At 36.7% G+C, this 20,683-nt stretch overlaps 1 protein-coding gene across 2 annotated transcripts in view; it reads left to right on the plus strand.

The window, feature by feature from the left end:
• PRKG1 (protein kinase cGMP-dependent 1) overlaps positions 1–20,683 on the plus strand; it is a 1,297,582-nt gene that overhangs the window by 1,158,487 nt on the left and 118,412 nt on the right. For both annotated transcript variants that reach the window (XM_037803756.1, XM_037803755.1), the window contains exon 8: positions 8,205–8,270. In XM_037803756.1, coding sequence (XP_037659684.1) covers positions 8,205–8,270 — 66 coding nt within the window. The remainder of the gene's footprint in view (positions 1–8,204; positions 8,271–20,683) is intronic.

Here is a 20,683-nt window from a genome sequence, read left to right on the forward strand (position 1 = left end):
ATAATCCGTTCAAGACTATAATTTCATTTTAAGTTGCTCTTTGATGCTTATCAGATCCTATCAGTTTTGAATAGTCTACTCATACAAGATCTCCTTTGATTTTGAGATGAAAAGGATTTGCTTTGTCCTTTGTGAACCAAACTTAACTGCGGACTTAAATTATTGCACTTGACAGAGAATGAAGGGCTCCAACCCATGGATTGCTGTAAGCTCAAAAGCAGTTGGAGCAGTATCAGTTTCCATGAAGGCTGGCACTGAGGGAGTGCTAGGATCCTGTTGATTGCAGTCTCATTGCCCAGAGCTGGAAAGGGAGAGCCTCTGTCCTCACAGCTACTTTGCATGAACTATGTTCTGCTCTGGCTTCATACACGCTGCATTTGTTCCCCTGAGATATCTGTGCAACACAGAGTTCTCTAGCAGCCATGAGATATGAAGAAATTGCTCCAGATTGAGACAAGTCAATGTGTGTACCCTTGCTATGGACTATTCAGATACTGACAGTGACTCCACTTTGGGATACAGCGATGATGAGGATTCAAGTGATGAAGTTCAGAGGCTATCAGAGTCAGTGCACAGAAAACTGTATTTGCAAATGTTTTTGGATTTGTTTATGCTCTATAATTTCACTGACAGAGATATCTAACTCCTCCAAAAAATGCTTCAGAGTAAACTACTAAACTGCATTGCTTGGACTGTCATTATTCATTAATCAATCGCAAGTTTGTGAGTAAACTATTTGTTAATCTGCCAAATAGTAGCTGCCTCTGCAGTACTGTGGGTGGTTTTTTTTTTTGACATGTCTATTTATTGTCACAGTGAAAGCAACTAATATGCAGATACAGAACTGGATGAACATGAGATTTTGTTTTTAAAGACAATGTATATGTTAGACCTGAACTTTTATGTAGATATATATACATTTACTTACTGTAGAGGAGCAAACCTGATGTAATAAGCTTTCAGAGGCCATGTGTGGTTGGTGAAAGTTAATTAAGTAGATTGGAGTTATCTGATGATTTTTGTTTTAAATTTCTTCCTGGCCAATGCTCTTTCAAAATAGCATAGAGTCTTCAATTAGAAATTAATAAATACTCTGATGTGCCAAAAAGCAAAAATGAAAGAAAGCTCAATTTTTTAAAAAAATCTCCTCTCTCTTCCCTTTCCCCACCTCTAAAAGAGTATTGCATGAAACCCCTGCTAACTTGGTCAACATTCTGTGTGAAACCAGTATCTTATCAGGTGTATTGGGACTGGGATAAGTTAAATAACATGGATTTATTTAGGACCACTTTATATGAGTATGTAGTATTTATATCTAAATCTAAATGATATTTGCTTTTAGCATAGTCCTTGGACCTACAAAGGAAATAAATATACACAATAAGCCACAATATCATTAGCTTTTATCAGTAATATTCTTTCATTAGAAGTTTCTACCATCACTCCTGAAATAAAAAATAAATATATGCCAGTACTAGGTTAGATTGTATTTTGCTCTTGTAGAGGCAAGCTCTCTGAGAGCAGAGGGACAGCATTTCTGGATCTTTACATAGACAAGCATAAAGGCATTAGGCACCTTAGTAGTAGAAATACAATGACAATGTAATGGCAACATAATTCTGGCATTAAATAATTCCCTCCTCTTATGCAACACTAATGCAGAGCAACAGAGCAGGGCTAGGACATAGCCACAGACAGTAATTCTAAGTATCAAAATGGCTCATCTGATTAACTTTGCATTTGGGTAACCCTGAACAGTGTCATTTTCTTTCACAAGTAAATATAATTTTCATAATGGCAGACAAAAAGCCATTGCAACTATTTACTGCTCAAAGGTTATTCTGCATTCAACTGAAGTTAGAATTGTTATCTATTTAAAATTTTATCGCAGAGTGTGTAAGCAGTGTAGTGTTGTGGAAAAAGCATGGGCTTTGGAGCCAGTCAGAAGTGTGTTCAAATTCCAGGGCTGCAACTCACTAGCTATGTCTTACTTTGGGAGTATTGCCTAACCTTTATCCCCATCTGTAAATATGGGCTAAAATATTCATCTTCTTTTATATCCATTAGACAACATTTGTGCAAACTCAGACATATACTAGGTGCTCAATAAATGGCATATATAAGCTATTGTTTAAAATGCTGTTTCCCTCAGTTTTATCCATCTTTTCAGATTTAACATATGTCGCTTTACAAGGTTCCAAGCCTGATTCTAGACCTGTAACTTGCAAATTTTTTTGATAAACATATTTTCAGTTTCTACTGACTGTCACTTTTCTGATCTTTGATTTTTCCCTATTAACATTTTAAAATGTCAATGTGTATTATTTTTGTGGCAACAAAACACATTCAATTTTAAAAGTATTTGCACTTCAGACCAGATAATATAGGAAAATGTTAAAATGTTTGAAATTTGTGATGAAAACATTTTTAAAAATCCATGTGTGCAGACAGTGTATTCATAGTGAAGTGTTACTTTGAATGTATAATAGTTTTAAAGACTCATGACAGTTTCTAAATTGTCAAGATGTAAATGTTTTATAGAAAGATAGATTTAATATGATGTTTTCTATAAGGCTGTGATGGGTTTTGGTTTTTCTTAGACTGACTACAGTATCTAGTTACATATGTTGCCACAAGCAACTTCCTAGGAAAGCCATTTATACAATTTATGAAGGATCCAATGGGTATTACTGATGTTTTCTGCCTATAGTGTTCTCTGCACTAAAATTTCCCAGCCAGAAAATGATAATACATTTTTTGTCTACTTGTTTGAAACAAATAGAATATCTCCACTTTGTTCTTGAGTCATAGTGTTTTTGGCCTCTTGGCATTTGCTTTGCTTGACAGATTTCTTTCAAGTTGTAAAAAAAAAGATACCGATCTAATTTTTCAGAAACAGTTTGTTGGCGTACACTTTCTCTAACTAACCAGCAGATGGCGTCTGCGAGTCACCCATATGCCTCCAGTCAGTTCTCCCCAACTCTGTCTCTGTGGTGTGTGGGGAAATGATTCTTGTGGGGTTCAGTTGGAGAACTCAGTTTGGGTGTGTTGTTGGAGCCGTCCACCCTGACTGTGGGGCGTGTGTATGGGTGGCCAGGGAGGAAGGACAGTTTTAACATTCAAATCCCCCAGGTTCCCAGAGATTCAAGGCCGCTGCAAGAGTCTAAGCCTTCATTTCAGTTTTGCCCCAGATTTTCTGTCACTGACCCACATACCACTGGCATTGACATAGCGTCCCTGGGTTTTCCAAGCGGGCCTCCCTTCTCAGCTGTGATCTTCCAGGACCTCTGCTGAGGGAAAGCTGTGCACATCATCCCTCAAGCTAAGCCCCGGGCCGCCGGGCCTTGCAGGGACACTGTCTGCCTGATGCAAAGATTAGCCTATAATTCTTGACTGGTGTAAGTTCTGAATGAAAGGCAGACAGTAAAACTGGTCCCCACCCCTTTCCTCTTTAGAGAAGATGGATGCCTTAGGGGGAGGTCATTAGCATTTCAATGGTCTCTCTGCCTGTTCCACACCCTTGTCTGGGTCACAGAACTGGGAATTCAAAATGGCCGAGGCTTTCTCTGCTGAGTTGAAAAACGAACAGAGCTAGTCCGAGGCGACCCTCCGGCTTTCCAAGGTTAGTCATCACCAAAGCCTCTGTCTACTTGTTGGGGATTTGCACCTTGTAGTGAGCAGTTCACACTCGCTAATTAAAACCCCTGTTGGAGCTCAGCTGAGCTATATTCGCTCGCTGGGAGAAAGCTTCTCTCTGGCACCAGGAGGCTTTGTAACTCGGGCTATGGGGGAGGGGTCTCCCGATTTGGATCCACAGTTCTTACTTACAGATTTTGTGCTGTGATCTCGGGCATTGCTCCCACTTCAGGTTGGTGTATGATGATTGGACATTCACGTCTGTCCTCCTGCAGTTATTCTGGATTATTTACTAGTTGTTTCTGGTTTTCTTTTTTCAGTTGTTCCAGGGGGACTACTTAGCTTCCACTCCTCTCTATGCCGCCATCTTAGATCCCCATAGTGTTTTATAAAACACCAAATAGAGGCTCCACTAGGACAATCACTCACCATCTGCTTTCTATGTTCCAGGCTCTATGATATTCTTAACCTTGATTATCACATTTAACACTGCACAGTGAGTAGGCATCCTGTCATTCCCATTTTACAGTTGAGGAAACAGAAGCTTTCATATAGCTTGTTGAGTGGTGAGGCTGGGGCAAGGCATGTGACTCCAAAGCCTGAACTCAAGGTTCTGGTGCCGTGCCATTCCTGCAGCACACACTTACTAAGCCCCTCCTATATGCCAGGCATTTGGGATAAAATGGCAGAATTAGCATTGGTCCCAGCCCTCATATGGTTCAGTGGGAAGAGATAGAATCATTCACCAAATGACCACACAAGTACATGTGTACATTACAAACTGTGCTTAGATGAAGAAGCATGCAGGGCCACAAGAACAGATAAACAGGGAGCCTGGCATAGTCAGTTCAGGATGGCATCCCCGAGGTCTTTATGCTGAGTTCTGAAGAGTAAGCTGTGGTGACCCAGGCCAGGAATTGGAGAGTTGCTTCCTCGGCCTAGGGAAAGAACGTAAGAACACTTCGTGGCTGGAGGGAGATGATGTGTTCAGTAATTAAAAGGAGCCCAGTTTGGCTGGAGGGCAGGCAACGTGAGGGAGTTTGGGAGGAACTGAGAAGATCCTACTGGAAGCTGAGAGCCCTGTTATCTTTAAGGCAAGGAGAATCATGTGTGTGAGCAGGGTGTGTGTGCATGTGTGTGTTAGGGAGGTGCTTTCAGGTGTCTCATTAGATTAGACTGTGATGTAGGCTCACAAATCTAAATGTTTTAAATTTCGGAAACTTGATTCTTCCTGATAAATGGATGACTGTGTATATGCCTTTATAAATTGGGAGATACAGAAAGCCAGCGGGGTGAATAAAAACATGTCAGTATATTTTTGGATGCTAGAAGAAGGGTCAAATCAAATATTTCAAATGACCAGTAATTTTTGCTATGTAGAAACTATATATTTTCATTAGCTTATGTGTGATATTTTTGCTAATTGTTACTAGTTAAACCTTGGAAAAATATATAAATGGAAGTTAATCATACTCCCAAATTGGATATCTGTTGTTCAACACATTTTTTCATGTTTACAGAACATGTATATAAACACATTAATCATTTATTTTACAAAAATAGATTGTATGTGACACATTGCTCTACAACCTGCTTTTCCTTTCACTTAATAATATATCGTGTTAACACAAACACAAAATGTGAAGCTCTTAACTCATTCTTTTTAAAAATTGCATAATATTTGACAACTTAAGTATATTACAATTTGTTCACCCTTTCTCCTACTGGTGGACATTCAGGGTCTTTCCAAACACCCCTTTTCCCTTCACCCCTTCTCTCCACTTTCCCTGCCACATCCACAAACAGTAATGCAGTAAAACTGTTTGTTTTATGATGGTGCATTTATATATGAAATCCACAAAAGTGCGATGACTAAGTCATATTACATGTGTATTTTTAAGTGTAATATATGTTTCCAAATTATCTTCCAGAGAGGTGGCAGCAGAACACTTGTATTTGTCTGGCTTTGGGGGGGGTGGTCATTTTTTTTTTTTTTTTTTTTTTGCCAGCCTGAGGAGTAATAAAGGGTTTTTATATTTCCCTGACAGTTAGGCCAAGAATATTTTAATATCATGATTGGCCACTAAGATTAATGTTTTATGATTCATCTGTTCATATTTCATGTTATTTTTCTTACTGCATCCCTTTTTTTTTCCTTATCTCTTTGTAGGAGTTCTTTTTATGTTTGGGAAATGTGCCCTTTGTCTGTTATGTGTTACAGCTATTTTTTCCTAATCAGTTGTTTGCTTGGTGTTTTTTTTTTTTTTTTTTTAAAGTTATTATTGTATCTTTTCCATTAAAAAATCTAAAAAATAGGCAGTCAGATATGTCTTTATTTGTTTTAGTGGCTTCTGGTTCCCACTTTTGCTTAAACCTCCAGTTTGTACAATGTTCTCCTATAATGTCTTCCAGATATTTTTTACAAATTACATTTAGATCTCTTAATGTATTTTCAATAGCCTTTTGTATATGATGTAAGGTAGGTTATGGCTTTGTTTTCTTATGGATGAATAAATAATTATACTGCAATATTTATTAAGTAATGTTTCCTTTCCCTCCAAATTGAAACTCCATCTTTTTTATATGATTCATATGCAAAATTTCCAAAGCTAGTATATTTTAATGCCAAAACCCAATTATTGCAGGGAAAAAAAACCCCACTATGTACCAATTTTACTTATGACTATATATTTAAAATTCTTAACAAAATAATAGCATACCAAATCTAGCACTGTTTTAAAAGAATATTGCATCATATTGTTTATTCCAAGACTGCAAAGACTGTTCCACATGAGGAAATACATCAATAAAATGTATTACACCAACAATTTAAATGCATAAAGCCATAAAACTATATCAAAAAATACCAAAAGGGGATTTGATAAAATTTAGTTAAATGTCATGTCCTTCTGTGGAAAAATGAATACCATCAGCCTTTCTTCTTAAAGTAATGTATGACAGTAATGCAGTGCTACCAGAATTCCAAAGTGAGTTTCTGTAGAACTGGAAAAATGTTTTTAAATAATGAATGCTTAAGAATATCATAAAGATATTTCTGAGAAAGAATTTTAGTTAAGGGGAACTTGCTTTACTAAAAGTAAATACTGATTCTTACCATAAAGGAACTGTAATCTTAACAGCATGGTGTGGGGACAGCAAAAGACAAAGAGACCAATGGACAACTATAGAGTTCAGAGAAGTATATGTGAGAATCTAGTGTATTTTGAAAGAAAAATTTACTGGAATGCATCTTTATTTTCAAGATGTTAAAAGCCTACTATTAGAGACAGATGTTATTTTGATTATGATTTTAGAATGTTTTATCATGACTACATTATTTTCTATGAACTTCTCTCTTTAGGGTATTTCAAATTTATATTTATTATTATATGAACTTAGAATTTTATTTTTGGAGAGGAAAAAAAGAATACATTTTCAAGTACAACTTAATGTTTCCATGGCAATGGTATTATTAAATTTTTAGTTGCTTAAAATGAAATGTGAACTGGATAAAACAAGATAAGATGGCAGATTTTTAAAGGTTTAAGAGATTAATATATATTCCCACAGTGACAAATTACATTTTCCAGACAGACAGTATATACATATTTCAGTCAGTGTGACAAAGACTTCTTAAATAATCTTGAAGAACCATAAGCTCTGGTACAGATGAGTAACCACATATGATAAATTACAAAAGGTTAGCTACATAACAGCATCTCTAATCATGTTCATTACTATCTTTATTGTTTTTCAATTATTCGTAAATTCCCTGAAGAGCACAGGGATTGATTCTATAAAATTTTTTTTCGCGTGTGTGCTGGTTTGAGTGTATTGTGTCCCCCAAATGCCATTATCTTTGTGGTCTTGTGTGGGGCAGAAGTTTTGGTGTTGGTCAGATTTGCTTGGAGTGTGCCCCACCCAGCTGTGGGAGATAATTTTGATGAGATGTTCCCATGGAGGTGTGGCCCCGCCCATTCGGGGTGGGCCTTGATCAGTGGAGCTACATAAATGAGCTGACTCAAAGAGGAAAGGAGTGCAGCTGGGAGTGATGTTTTGAAGAGAAGCAAGCTTGCTAGAAAGGAACGTCCTGGGAGAAAGCCGTTTTGAGGCCGGAGCTTTGGAGCAGACGCCAGCTGCCTTCCTAGCTAACAGAGGTTTTCCGGACACCACTGGCCGTCCTCCGGTGAAGGTACCCGATTGCTGAGGTGTTACCTTGGATGCTTTGTGGCCTTAAGACTGTAACTGTGTAGTGAAATAAACCCCCGTTTTATGAAAGCCTATCCATCTCTGGTGTTTTGCATTCTCCAGCATTAGCAAACTAGAACAGCGTGTCTAAGGAAAGCCTCATGTTTCAGAATTATAACTACTGGATTTAACTACAGGATTTGTGAGATTAATTGCAAGGGTAAGGTGGTGTCTCAGGGAAAGAAATTTGAAACATGAACAAAGCTTAAATCTGGAAGTGGATAAATCAGAAGATTTTGCATAATTCAGTGATCTTGAATCAATGATAATGATATTTTATTTCATCTCTGTTTTCTGTTTTTGTTTTTGTTTTTACGTAGGGAAGATGTGAGAACTGCAAATGTAATTGCTGCAGAAGCTGTAACTTGCCTTGTGATTGACAGAGAGTAAGTACATTACTTTATTACATGTGTTGCACACTCATATCAGTGACATACATAATTTCCAGAAATTAGACATTATTTTTTGGAGCTATTAATACCTGTCTCCTGTCTTTTCACTTAGAAATGGGTTTCATATTTTATTTTCCTTCTCTGTTATGCTTGGAATGGCTGGCTTTGCCATTCTATCTTTGTGATCCTCAACAAGGTACATAACCACTCTGAATTTCATCTCAGCTGCTTTGTGAAATTGAGGTAAGAAATACATCATGAAATATTGTGAGAACCAATTTGGGTAAAGCATTTGGCCAAGTATCTTTTACTCAGTAGGTACTCAACTAATTCAAATTTTTTGTGAATTTTTTGAATTATTATCATCATCGTTAGTACTAGTAGTAAATAGACTCTTCCTAGAGCATATTTTATTCATTTCCTCTATTCCTCTATCACCAGGTTCCTATAACACAAGCATTTATGGAAGACACTTTTGGAGAAATTATCAGTTTTAGACATTGGCAGATTTTGGGGTTCATTAAAAGTTTGTTAAGCAATGCCTATCCCTATTTTTTTTTCTCCATTCTGGCTTACTGTTCTGATTACCTGAATCTTTTATAACTTAAACTACAAATATCAGATTATTAGTTGTCCAAATAGCCCTATTAAAATGCAAATGTGCTATCTGGCAGCAGTTCACCAGACATTTCCTTATTGCACCATATGTGGATAAGTTTATCAGAAGAGCCAAGGAGAAGAACTGTAAATTGTACATTTAGTGGAGCCATTATAACTATAATCAGCTGTGAATGTCAGTGTCTGAGGGAGTAAATATAATCAGCGCAGAATGGTGGCATTGAATGCTGAGCTCAGGGAGCTCTGGGTGGAGAGGGATTCCACTTGATTAACAGATCACACTTTTGGATGCCCCTCTGCTGGGTCACTCTAACCAGAGCAGTGGAAAAGCTCCTGAATGATAGTTATAGCCATAAATCTCTGCAAAAAATATTTTTATATTATTCCCCAAAGCAGCAATTACCCATTCATTCTTTTTCCCATTCAACTAGCATTTTACTGAGGATCTACCAGTTTCAAAATATTGAACTGGGTGCTCTGAAAAGAATCAAAGATATTGGTTCTGGTGGTTAGCTTCTAATAGATACATGGCATGTACACAAATAAGCATCATGCAAGGCAGAAGTTAGGAAGGTTCCACAGTAAACTTTTATGGGAGTCTAGAAAAGGGAGTGACTACTTTTAAGGAGAATTAGGCAGTCTTCATGGAAGAAATGGTACCATTATGTGGCTCTTGAAGGATAGGAGGGGAAATTTAAGTAGAGTGAATAGCATAAGCAACACAGGAAACTACAAGCCATTTCAACTGGCTAGAGTGGAGCTGTATAAAAAAAGTGTGTGTGCATGTGTGTGTGTGTGTGTAGGGGGGGTGATGTGACCAAGTTCACAAACATGTTAAGGCTGGTTAACAGTGAAGTTTGATTGTCAAAGTAAGGGCAACTAGTACAATGGTGTGAAGCAATATGATATCACTATAACTTTGCATTTGGTAGACCAATCTGAGAATGCTATATAAGATGAAGTTAGAGGGAGAGGATGGAGGCAGAATATCTGGATAGGAGTCTAAATCCTTTACAGAAGGAATGCATAGGATTGAAGAGCTGAAAGCAGAGAACTTGACACCTGACTGAACCTGATGGGCAAGGGTGAAATAAAGAATGTAGCCAGGATTGATAAGATCTAGGGTGAATACATATGAGGGATCAGCTTGGGAGGAATGATGGTATTCTATTAAGAATATAATGAATTTGATCAGCAAGATGGACCTCCAAGGAAAGAGGCCCTGCAGGAGGGTGGAAATTTGGGACAGGCACTTTGTTAGAGATTTAAACTTAAAAATCGGCTGCCTGCACAGCCTGGGTCTCCCCACTGTGGACAGAGACTCTAGGGTGACTCACTGCATATCCAGGCACAGGGACCTAAGTCTGCAGATATTCAGGGCAGAACACAAGCTGCTGAGGAGTGCTGCATATAAAAGGGCCCCCTGGGGCAAGGCGTGAGGAGGCTGGGAAGGGGGACACCACAACAGAAATGCTGGCAAGATCTGTTGTACCTTCACTCAATCCAGGTTCAGTCAGCTCTACTACCTCAAGGCAAAAACAGACTTCGGTAGTGGCCCACCTTTCTGGATTGACCCCATTGGCTCCCCAGGATGGTATATCCTTTGGGGAAGAAACTAGAGATAGAAAAGCCTTACAGAAAAAAAAGGGTGGGGGTGGGGGTAACTGAAGTGCTATAAGAGAGGTTGGGTCCCAGAAAATGAGTGAGGGAGAGAATTTAAACAAATCATAGGAGCTGGAGAGAAAAGTCTGCACAAAAACACACAGAACAGACCAAAATTCCTGGAGAAGGAATAGAGGAAAGGAATCTTTCTCCTGGAGGTAAAATAATTGCAGAAAAACTGCAATCTTAAAAATCGCACCACATACCAGAGCAAGAATCAGATGAAAAAGAGCTGAGAAAAATCTGAACAGTTAAACATGGGCTATTCTAAAGGTCTAGAATAAGTTGGACCAAGCCTAAAAGAAAAGCCTTAACACAAAGCCAAACAAGAAGGAGAAAGGGACCTTCAGTGTAAAATCATTAAAATAATCAGATGCAGAGACATCAGAAAAAACTACAAGCCATACTAAGAAACAGGACGATATGACTCAGTCAAGGAAACAAATTAAAACTTCAGAGGATACTCAAAAGCTGAAACAACTGACCAAAGATGTTCAAACAAATCTCTGAAATCAAATCAAGGAGAGGAAGGAAAATAGGCATAAAGAGATAAAGGATATTAAGAAGACAATGTGTGAGCAAAATTAAGAATTTGAAAGTATAAAGAGTCTTAAAAAATTATGGGGATTGTATTAGTTAGGGTTCTCTAGGAAAACAGAATCAACAAGAGATATCTATGAGCATAAAATTTTATAAAAGTGTCTCAGGCACTGTGAGTTGGCAAGAGTCCAAATTCCAGAAGCCAGGCTGCAAACTGGCAACTCCAATGAAAGTGTTTGATGAATTCCTCAGGAAACAAACTGGCAACTCCAATTAACTCCTCAGGAAATGCTTTGCTGGCTAGCTGAAGAAGAATTGAAGGTCCTCTGTCTCGCTTAAAAGTCTTCAACTGATTGGATTAAATCCAGCCGATTGAATTCTCTCATTGTGGAAGAAATGCCCTTTGTTGATGTAATCAGTCACAGCTGCAGCCAACTGACTGATGATTTAATAAACCAGCCTTATGGTCTATTAACCAGCCACAAATGTCCTTGCAGTAATGGTTAGGCCAGTGCTTGCTTGACCAGACACCTAGACACCATCACCTGGCCAAGTTGACACATGAACCTAACCATCACAGGGATTAATGGCACAATACTAGAGACTGAAAATACATGAGGGTCATACAACAGCAGATTTGAACAGGCAGAGAAAAGAGGCAGTGAATAGAAGACAAAGCAATAGAAACCATACAGTCAGAAGAGCAGATAGAGAAAGAATAAAAAAAAGTGAACAGTGTCTCAGGGAATTGAGTCACAGCCCAAAGCGAACAAACATATGAGTCATGGGTGCCACAGAAGGAGAAAAGGGAAAAGGAGCAGGAAGGATATTTAAGGAAATAATGGCCAATAATTTACCAATTCTTATGAAAGATACAAGTGTTAATGTCCAATAGTGCAGCATACTCTAAACAGAATAAATCGTAGTAGACCTACTCTTAGATACATAATAATCCAAATATCAAATGCCAAAGATAATGAGAGAATTCTGATAATAATGAGAAAGATAATGAGAGAATTCCGATGAGAGAAAAAAGATTTATCACACACAAGTGATCCTCCACGATCTTTCATTAGGAACCATGGAGGCAAGAGGGTAGTGTTATGATAAATTTAAGGTACTGAAAAAGAAAAACCGCAAGCCCAAAATTCTTTATCTCACAAAACAGTGCTTTAAAAATGAGGGAGAGCTTAAAATATTCGCAGACAGAAACAGAGAGTTCATCAACAAAAGACCTGCCCTACAAGAATTGCAGAAGTTCTGCAGGTTATAAGGAAAAGACAGGAAGGACTGGCTTGGAGGAGTGAAAAAAATGAAGATCATCAATAAGGGTAACTAAAAAGGTAAATTGAAAACCAAATAGTACTGTATCCTAAATATACAACTCTACTCTTTAATTCATATAAGAATCAGGAAATAATTGAACAGAGAAAGGCATATTTCCTGATAATGAACATGCAAAATATAAAGTGGTAAATTAGGACAAATAAAACATAAAGAGGGGAAACAGAAGTATATAGGAGCATAGAACATGTGTGCTATTTATGCTAAGTTGGTATCTTTTCAAATTAGTAGTTTATAGATTTGGGTTGGATAATATGTACTCCAGGAGGTTACACAAAGAAAGTATTTTAAAAATACACAGAAACAGAAATGAGAAAGGGATCAGTCAGATACAACACAAAAGATCAACTATACAGAAAATGAGGTTTCAGCAAAGGAAAAGCAAGACCAAAAATAAAGATATAATACATAAAAACCAAAGGACAAAATGGCTGAAGTAAGTACTGCCTTTACAGTAATAACACTGAATGTTAATGGATTAAACTCCCCAATCAAAAGACACAAGTTGATAGAATGGATGAAAAACCATGATCCAACTATATGCTATTTATAAGAGATTCACCTCAGCCTTGAAGACAGAAACAGGCCAAAGTGAAAGGATGGAAAAAGATATTCCATGCAAATAGTAACAAAGAAAAAGTTGGAGTAGCTATAGTAATACTGTACAAAATAGAGTTTAAGTCAAAAACTGTTATAAGAGACAAAAAAAAAAAAAGAACACCACATATTAATAAATGGGGCAATCCACCAAGAAGAAATAACAATCATAAATATTTATGCAATTAAAGATGGTGCCTGAAAATATGTGCAGCAACCACTGGCAAAACTGAAGGGAGAAATAGACACTTCTACAATAATAGCTGAAGACTTCAATACACCACTCTCATCAATAGATAGAACATCTAGATGGAAGATCAGTAAGGAAACAGAAAACTTGAATAATATGATAAATGAACTAGACCTAACAGACATATACAAAACATTGCACCCCAGAACAGCAGGATGTACATTCTTTTCAAGTGCTGATGGATCATTCTCCAGGAAAGGCCACATGCTGGGTCACAAAACATGTCACAATAAATTTAGAAATACTGAAATCATACAAAGCTCTTTCTCTGACCATAATGGAATGATGCTGGAAATCAACACCAGAGAGAGAAATGGAAAATTCACAAATATAAGGAAATTAAACAACACACTCTTAAACCATCAGAGGGTCAAAGAAGAAATTGCAAAGGAAATCAGTAAATATTTTGAGACAAATGAAAACAAGAACACACCATATCAAAACTTACGGGATGTAGTGAAGGCAGTGCTGAGAGGGAAATGTATGGTCCTAATTACCTTGAAAAAGAAGAAACACCTGAAATCAAAGATGTAATTACACATCTGGAGGAAACAGAAAATGGACAGAAAACTAATCCTAAAGCAAGCAGAAGGAAAGAAATAACAAAGATTAGAACAAAAATAAATGAACTGGAGAATAAAAGAAAACAGGGAGAATTAACAAAACAAAATTTGGGTCTTTAAGAAAATCAATAAATTGAGAAATCCTTAGCTAGAATGACAAAGAAAAAAAGAGAGAAGTTGCAAGTAAATAAAACTAGACATTAGAAGGGGAAACCTTACTAATGACGCTACAGAGAATAAAAAGGATCATAAGAAGATACTAAGAACAACTGTATGCCAACAAATTAGACAACCTAGATGAAATGGACAAATTCCTAGAAACACATGAATAACCTATGCTTACTCTGGAAGAAATGGAGGACCTCAGTAGAACAATTCAAGTAAAGAGATTGAATTAGTCATCAATAACCTCCCAACAAAGAAAGCCAAGGACCAGTTGGTTTCACAGGTGAATTCTACCAAGCATTCCAAGAAGAATTAATACCAATTCTGCTCAAACTCATCCAGAAAAGTTGAAGAGGAAGGAATAATACCTAACTCATTCTGTGAGACCAACATCACCCTAATATCAAAGCCAGATAAAGATACTATAAGAAAACAAAATTAAAGAACAATTTCTCTTGTTAATATAGATGCAGAAATCCTCAACAAAAGACTTATGAATTGAATACAACAGAAAATCAAAAGAATTATATGCCATGATCAAGTGGGTTTTATCCCAGCTATGCAAAAGTGCCTTATCCTAAGAAAATCAATTAATGCAATGTACCACATCAACAAAACAAAGAGAAACAGACACATGATCATTGCAAATGACACAGAAAAGGCATTTGACAAAATTCAGCATCCCTTCATGATAAAAGCACTTAGTTTCCTTCTATTCCTATTTTTCTTTCTCAACATGATAAAGGGAATATATGAAAAACTCACAGCTAACATCTTATTCAATGGTGAAAGACTGAAAGTTTTCCTTCTAAGGCCTAGAACAAGACAAGGATGCCCACAGTCACCACTGTTATTCAACATTGTGCTAGAAGTTCTAACCAGAGCAATTAGGCAAGAAAAAGAAATAAGAGGCATCCAAACTGGAAAGGAAGAAATAGAACATTCACTATTTGCAGATGACATGATCCTATATATAGAAAGTCCCAAAATATCAACAACAAAACTACTAGCGCTAATAAACAAATTCAGCAAAGTGACAGGGTACAAGATTAACAAGCAAAATCTGTAGTGTTTCTATATACTAGTAATGAGCATCTGAGGAGAAAATCAAGAAAAAAATCCATTTACAATTACAACTAAAGAATCAAATATCTAAGAATAAATTTAACCAAAGATGTAAAGTTCTCATACCCAGAAAACTACAAAACATTGCTAAAAGAAATCAAAGAAGACCTAAATAAATGGAAGAACATTCCATGATCATGTACTGGAAGTATAAATATCATTAAGATGTCAATTCTACACAAAATGATACAGATTCAGTGCAATCCCAATCAAAATTCCAAAGGCCTACTTTGCAGAAATGGAAAAACCAATTATCAAATTTATTTGGAAGGGTAAGGGACCCTGAACAGTGAAACACATCTTGAAAAAGAACAAAGTTGAGGAATCACACTTCCTGACTTTAAAACACATTACAAAGCTACAGTGGTCAAAACAGCTTGGTACTGACACAAGGATAGCTGTATCAACAAACGGAATCAAATTGAGAGTACAGAAATAGACCCTCACATCCATGGCCAACTGATTTTTGATAAGCCTGCCAAGTCCATTCAATTGAGAAAGAATTGTCTCTTCAACAAATGGTGCTGGGAGAACTGGATATCCATATGTAAAAGATTGAAGGGGACCCTTATCTCACACCATATACAAAAATTAACTCAAAATGCATGAAAGACCTAAATATAAGAGCTCAGATTATAAAACTCCAAGAAGAAAATGTAGGGAAGCATCTTTGGGGTCTTGTGTTAGGCAATGGTTTCTTAGACTTTACACCCACAATCACCACATAATTGAAAACTTTTGTGCTTCAAAGGACTTTGACACAAAATGAAAAGGTAGCCTACTCAGTAGAAGAAAATATCTGGAAATCCCATATCTGATAAGGGTTTAATATCAAGACTATACAAAGAAATGCTATGACTCAACCATTAAAAAGACAAACACAATTTAAAAATGGGCAAAAGTCTTGAATAGACTTTTTTTCAAAGAGGAAATACACGTAGCCAGAGTGCATGAAAAGATGCTGAGCATCACTAGCTATTGGGGAAATGCAAATCATCACCATAATAAGCTGTCATTTCACACCCACTAGAATGGCTTTAAGAAAAAAAAAAAAAAAACAGAAAATTACAACTGTTGGAGAATATAGGGAGAAATAGGAACACTGTTTCCTTGCTGGTGGGAATGTATAATGGCACAGCCACTGTTGAAGATAGTTTAGAGTTCCTCAGAAGCTAAATACAGAATTACCATATGACCCAGAAATCCTGCTACTAGGTATAGATCCAGAAGAACTGAAAGCAGGAAGCAAACAGAGATTTGCACACCGGTGTTCATAGCAGCGTTATTCACAATTGCCAAAAGATGGAAGCAACCTACATGTCCTTCAGCCGATGAATGGATAAACAAAGTGTGGTATATCCATATGATAGAATATTATTCAGCCATAAAAAGTAATGAAGTCCTGATGCATGCAACAACACAGACGAACCTTTAGGAGGTTATGCTGAGTGAAATAAGCCAGACACAAAAGGACAAATATTGTATGATCTCACTTATATGAAATAATTATAATAAGCAAAGTCACAGAGTCAGAATCTAGAGTGTATAACTTACCAGGGAATAGACTGGGGGTAGCGATTGGGAATCTGATGCTTAATTTGTACAGAATTTCTATTTAGGTTGGGTTGATTGTCAAGGTTTGGAAATGGATGGTGGTGATAGTATCACATTATCATGAGTGAAATTAACAGTGCTGGATTATGTGTATGAATGTGGTTGAAAGGGGAAGTTTTAGGTCATGGAGGTTACTGGAAGCAAAGTTAGAAGATAAAACATGGGAGTGTATAACACAGTGACCCCTGTTGTGTATGATGGACTGGGATTAATACAAGTATTAAGAATGTTCTTTCATAAATTATAAGAAATATATAGACATTATTTACAAAGTGTTAATAATAGGGTGCACTATGGGGAAAAATACACCTAATGTAAACTATGGACCATAATTAATAGTACCGTTTTAATATTCTTTCATCAGTTGTAACAAAGGTACCACACTAATGCAAAGTGCCAAAAATAAGGGGGTATATGGGAATGCTATAGTTTTGGCATGACTTTTATGTAAACCTATAGCTTCTCTAATTAAAATAATAATAATAATTTAAAAAAAAACATTCTGCTAAGTGAAAGAAACCAAAGTACTACATATTGTATGATTCCATTTATATAACATGTAATATAAATAAATCTTTAGAGACAGAAATAGATTAGTGGTTATGTAGGGCTGGGGAAAGATAGAAGAATTGAGAGATGACTGCTAAGGGGTATGGAGCTTTTCTTTTTGGAGTAATGAAAATATTCTAAAGTTGATTGTGGTGATGGATGCACAACTGTGTGAATATACTAAAAGCCATTGATTGTACAGTTTGGATGGATTGTATGGTATGTGAATATATCTCATTAAAACTTCTTTTTTAAAGAAAAAGCACTTAAAAACATATATAAGAAATTAGAATACAGCTTACCAGGGGCCAGAGTAGGGGTAAAGAATGAGGAATCAATGCTTAATTGGTATAGACTTTCTGTTTGGGTGATGGAAAAGTTTTGGTAATGAATGGTCATGATGGTAGCACAACATTTTGAATGTAACTAACACCACTAATTTATATATTTGAGTGAGGATAAAAGGGGACATTCTATGTTGTAAATATGTTACCAGAATAAAAATTTAAAAAAACCCAAACAAACCATTGGACTGTATAACACAAACAATGAACCTGAATGTGGTCTATGGACTATAGTTAAATTTGTAATTATAATATTTTTTCATTGATTGTAACAAGTATATCACAATAAGGCAAAGTGTTAGTAATAGGGTAAACTGCATGTATGATGAGGAAATATCTGGGAAGTCTGTATTTTCTGTATGATTTTTCTGTAAATCTACAGCTTCTCTAATAAAAAAAAATTTTTTGTAAACATCAAGGGTAAAAATAAGTTAGTGAGGAACCCAAAGAATTTTTGTTTATATGGCTATATCTATGTCATTTACCATATCAGAAATTGTAACTGACAAATTATAAAGATACTTATTAATCCATTAAAAATAACAATAACTACATAGTACCTTAGCTAAAACATTTCTATAAAAATAATGATTTTTCCCCCAAACAAAAAACAAAAAAAAGGAAGGCATTAGATTATATTTTTGCAAAACCCTTTAACCTCTGACAATAGAAGACCAGTGGATTCTTCTGTTTGCTTCTATTATTCAATCTGTGGCTGTATGTTGTTTTGGTGGGAGCATATGAAAAAAATATCCAGCCTCACAGATATCTGGTAGTTGGTATTTTAACAGCCTTCTCAGGTAATTGTGAATATTCTTCGATACAACACTAACACCTGACAAGTGGTAGCTTCTGAAAGGTTGGCTGCAGTGTGTGTGTCTGCTGCTACATAAAAATCCGTTGGTCTATCTTGTTCTTTGAGTGGATCTTTTACCCATGCATGGTTCTGTAACATCATGCACTGCCATTAATAAAATATCGGTTCACTAAATTATGTGCATTTTTTGAATGTTGACAGATTTCATTACACAACATCCATAACCCACATTCACTAATAGTACCATCAGTCTCATCAGAAAAGTACTGGAAAACTCTCAAACTCATGGGGACAGATACAAGCTTTCCAAAATTCTAATTTTCACTTGAAATCTCACATTGTATCATTGCCCATTGTGCCAATTTGGATGTATTATGTCCCCCAAAATGCCATGTTCTTCGATGCAATCTTGTGGGGGCAGACATATTAGTGTTGATTAGGTTGGAATCCTTTGATCGAGTGTTTCCATGGAGATGTGACTCAATCCACTGTGGGCGAGACTTTTGATTGGATAATTTCCATGGAGGTGTTATCCCTCCCATTCAGGGTGGGTCTGAATTAAATTGCTGGAGCCATATAAAGGAGCTGATGTACAGAAGGAACTCAGAGCAGTTGTGAGTGACATTTTGGGGAGCAACTGAGAGAAACATTTTGGAGATGGCCATTGAAAGCAGAGTTTGCTCCAGAGAAGCTAAAAGAGGACAAAACACCCCAAGAGCAACATTTTGAATAACACACGGGAGCTGAGAGAGGAGCTGGAACACAATCCAGGAACAGCAGACGCCAGCCGTGTGCCTTCCCAGATAACAGACATTTTCCAGACTCCATTGGCCTTCCTTCAGTGAAGGTATACTTGTGTTGATGCCTTAATTTGGTCATTTTCATGGTCTTCAGACTGTAGCTTTGTAACCAAATAAACCCCCTTTATAAAAGCCAAAAAAAAAAAAAAAATATATATATATATAAAAAATAAAAAGCATCCATTAGACATAGAGAGTTAAAAAAAAATTGCCTGCCTGGAGTTACCAGCTGAAGCCATGAGACTGGATAGAATTCCACAAAAGAATAGAAAGATAAAAGGACCAAATTTAGAATTTGGGGAAATTTAAGTAAGGCAGAAGAAAAACCAGTAAAGAAAATTGAGGTGTTAGCAATCACAGCAGTGCAGGAGACATCAGAAACCAAGAGAACGTTTCAAGAGAAAGGGAATAATCAGCAGCATTAAATGCAAGCGAGAACCCAGGAGGCATAAAGGTAGAGAAAAGGGCAATGGGCTTAATAACCTGGAACAAAACAGTTTTAATAAAGTGATGGAAATGCAATGCTGATTATAAAGAGTGAGTCAGGGTGAGGGAGTGATTGCAATGAGCCTGAAAGTTTCTTTCTTTCAAGAAATTTGGTAAGAAAAGGAAGAAAAAAGTGTGAAGGAGCCTTTGGTACTAGCAAGGTCTTGGAGAGTTTCCACAGGTGGGGTGTAAATAATGATACAGGAAGATCGGTCAAATGGAATATTACAAGGAATATTTGATGGAAATGGTAACACAGAGGAGGCAATTGAGGACAAACAAAGAAAGTTTACTTGGAGGTAATTTTTTTGTTTTCTGAAAATGGAGGAAAAAAGGAGAGGTAATGAATTTGCAGGGAAATGTTGAGATGTAAATATGGAAGGTTGTGAGAACTTGGATGGCCTTAATCTTGCCTCTACAGCATAAGACAAGAAAGCTGGTGAGGGAAGGGGTGAGAGTAGAGTTAAGGGGTTGAGGGGATGCCAGGTGATAGGAAGGTGGAATAAACATAGCATATTACATTCCCACAGTGCTTTATAATTTCTGAATTTCCCGCACATGATATCCCACCGGGAATGTAGATGGAATGCTTTACAGAAGAGGAAATTGAAACTCACAGAGGTTTAGTAACTTAGTAAGTTTCATGGCAAATAGGTGGGACTTTGTACATTGTCTAGTCCAGTTATCTCATTTTGGTTGACTGAGGTCCTGAGAGATGAAGGAGCACCAAGTAGCATCACACGCGTACCTTTGCTCTCACCCTCATTTTCTCTTTTTTTCAAACCTAGGCATATACAACATGCAGTGGAAAGTACATGAGCCTTGTCAAATAAAACTCAATATTTGAATCTTGACTGCACTATGCTATGATACTATGGACAAGCTACTAAAATTAGAAGTACCGCTCTCCCTGTGTGTGAAATGGGATAATAT

This window comes from Choloepus didactylus, chromosome 15 (genome assembly GCF_015220235.1).
Source record: "Choloepus didactylus isolate mChoDid1 chromosome 15, mChoDid1.pri, whole genome shotgun sequence".
NCBI lineage: Eukaryota > Metazoa > Chordata > Mammalia > Pilosa > Megalonychidae > Choloepus > Choloepus didactylus.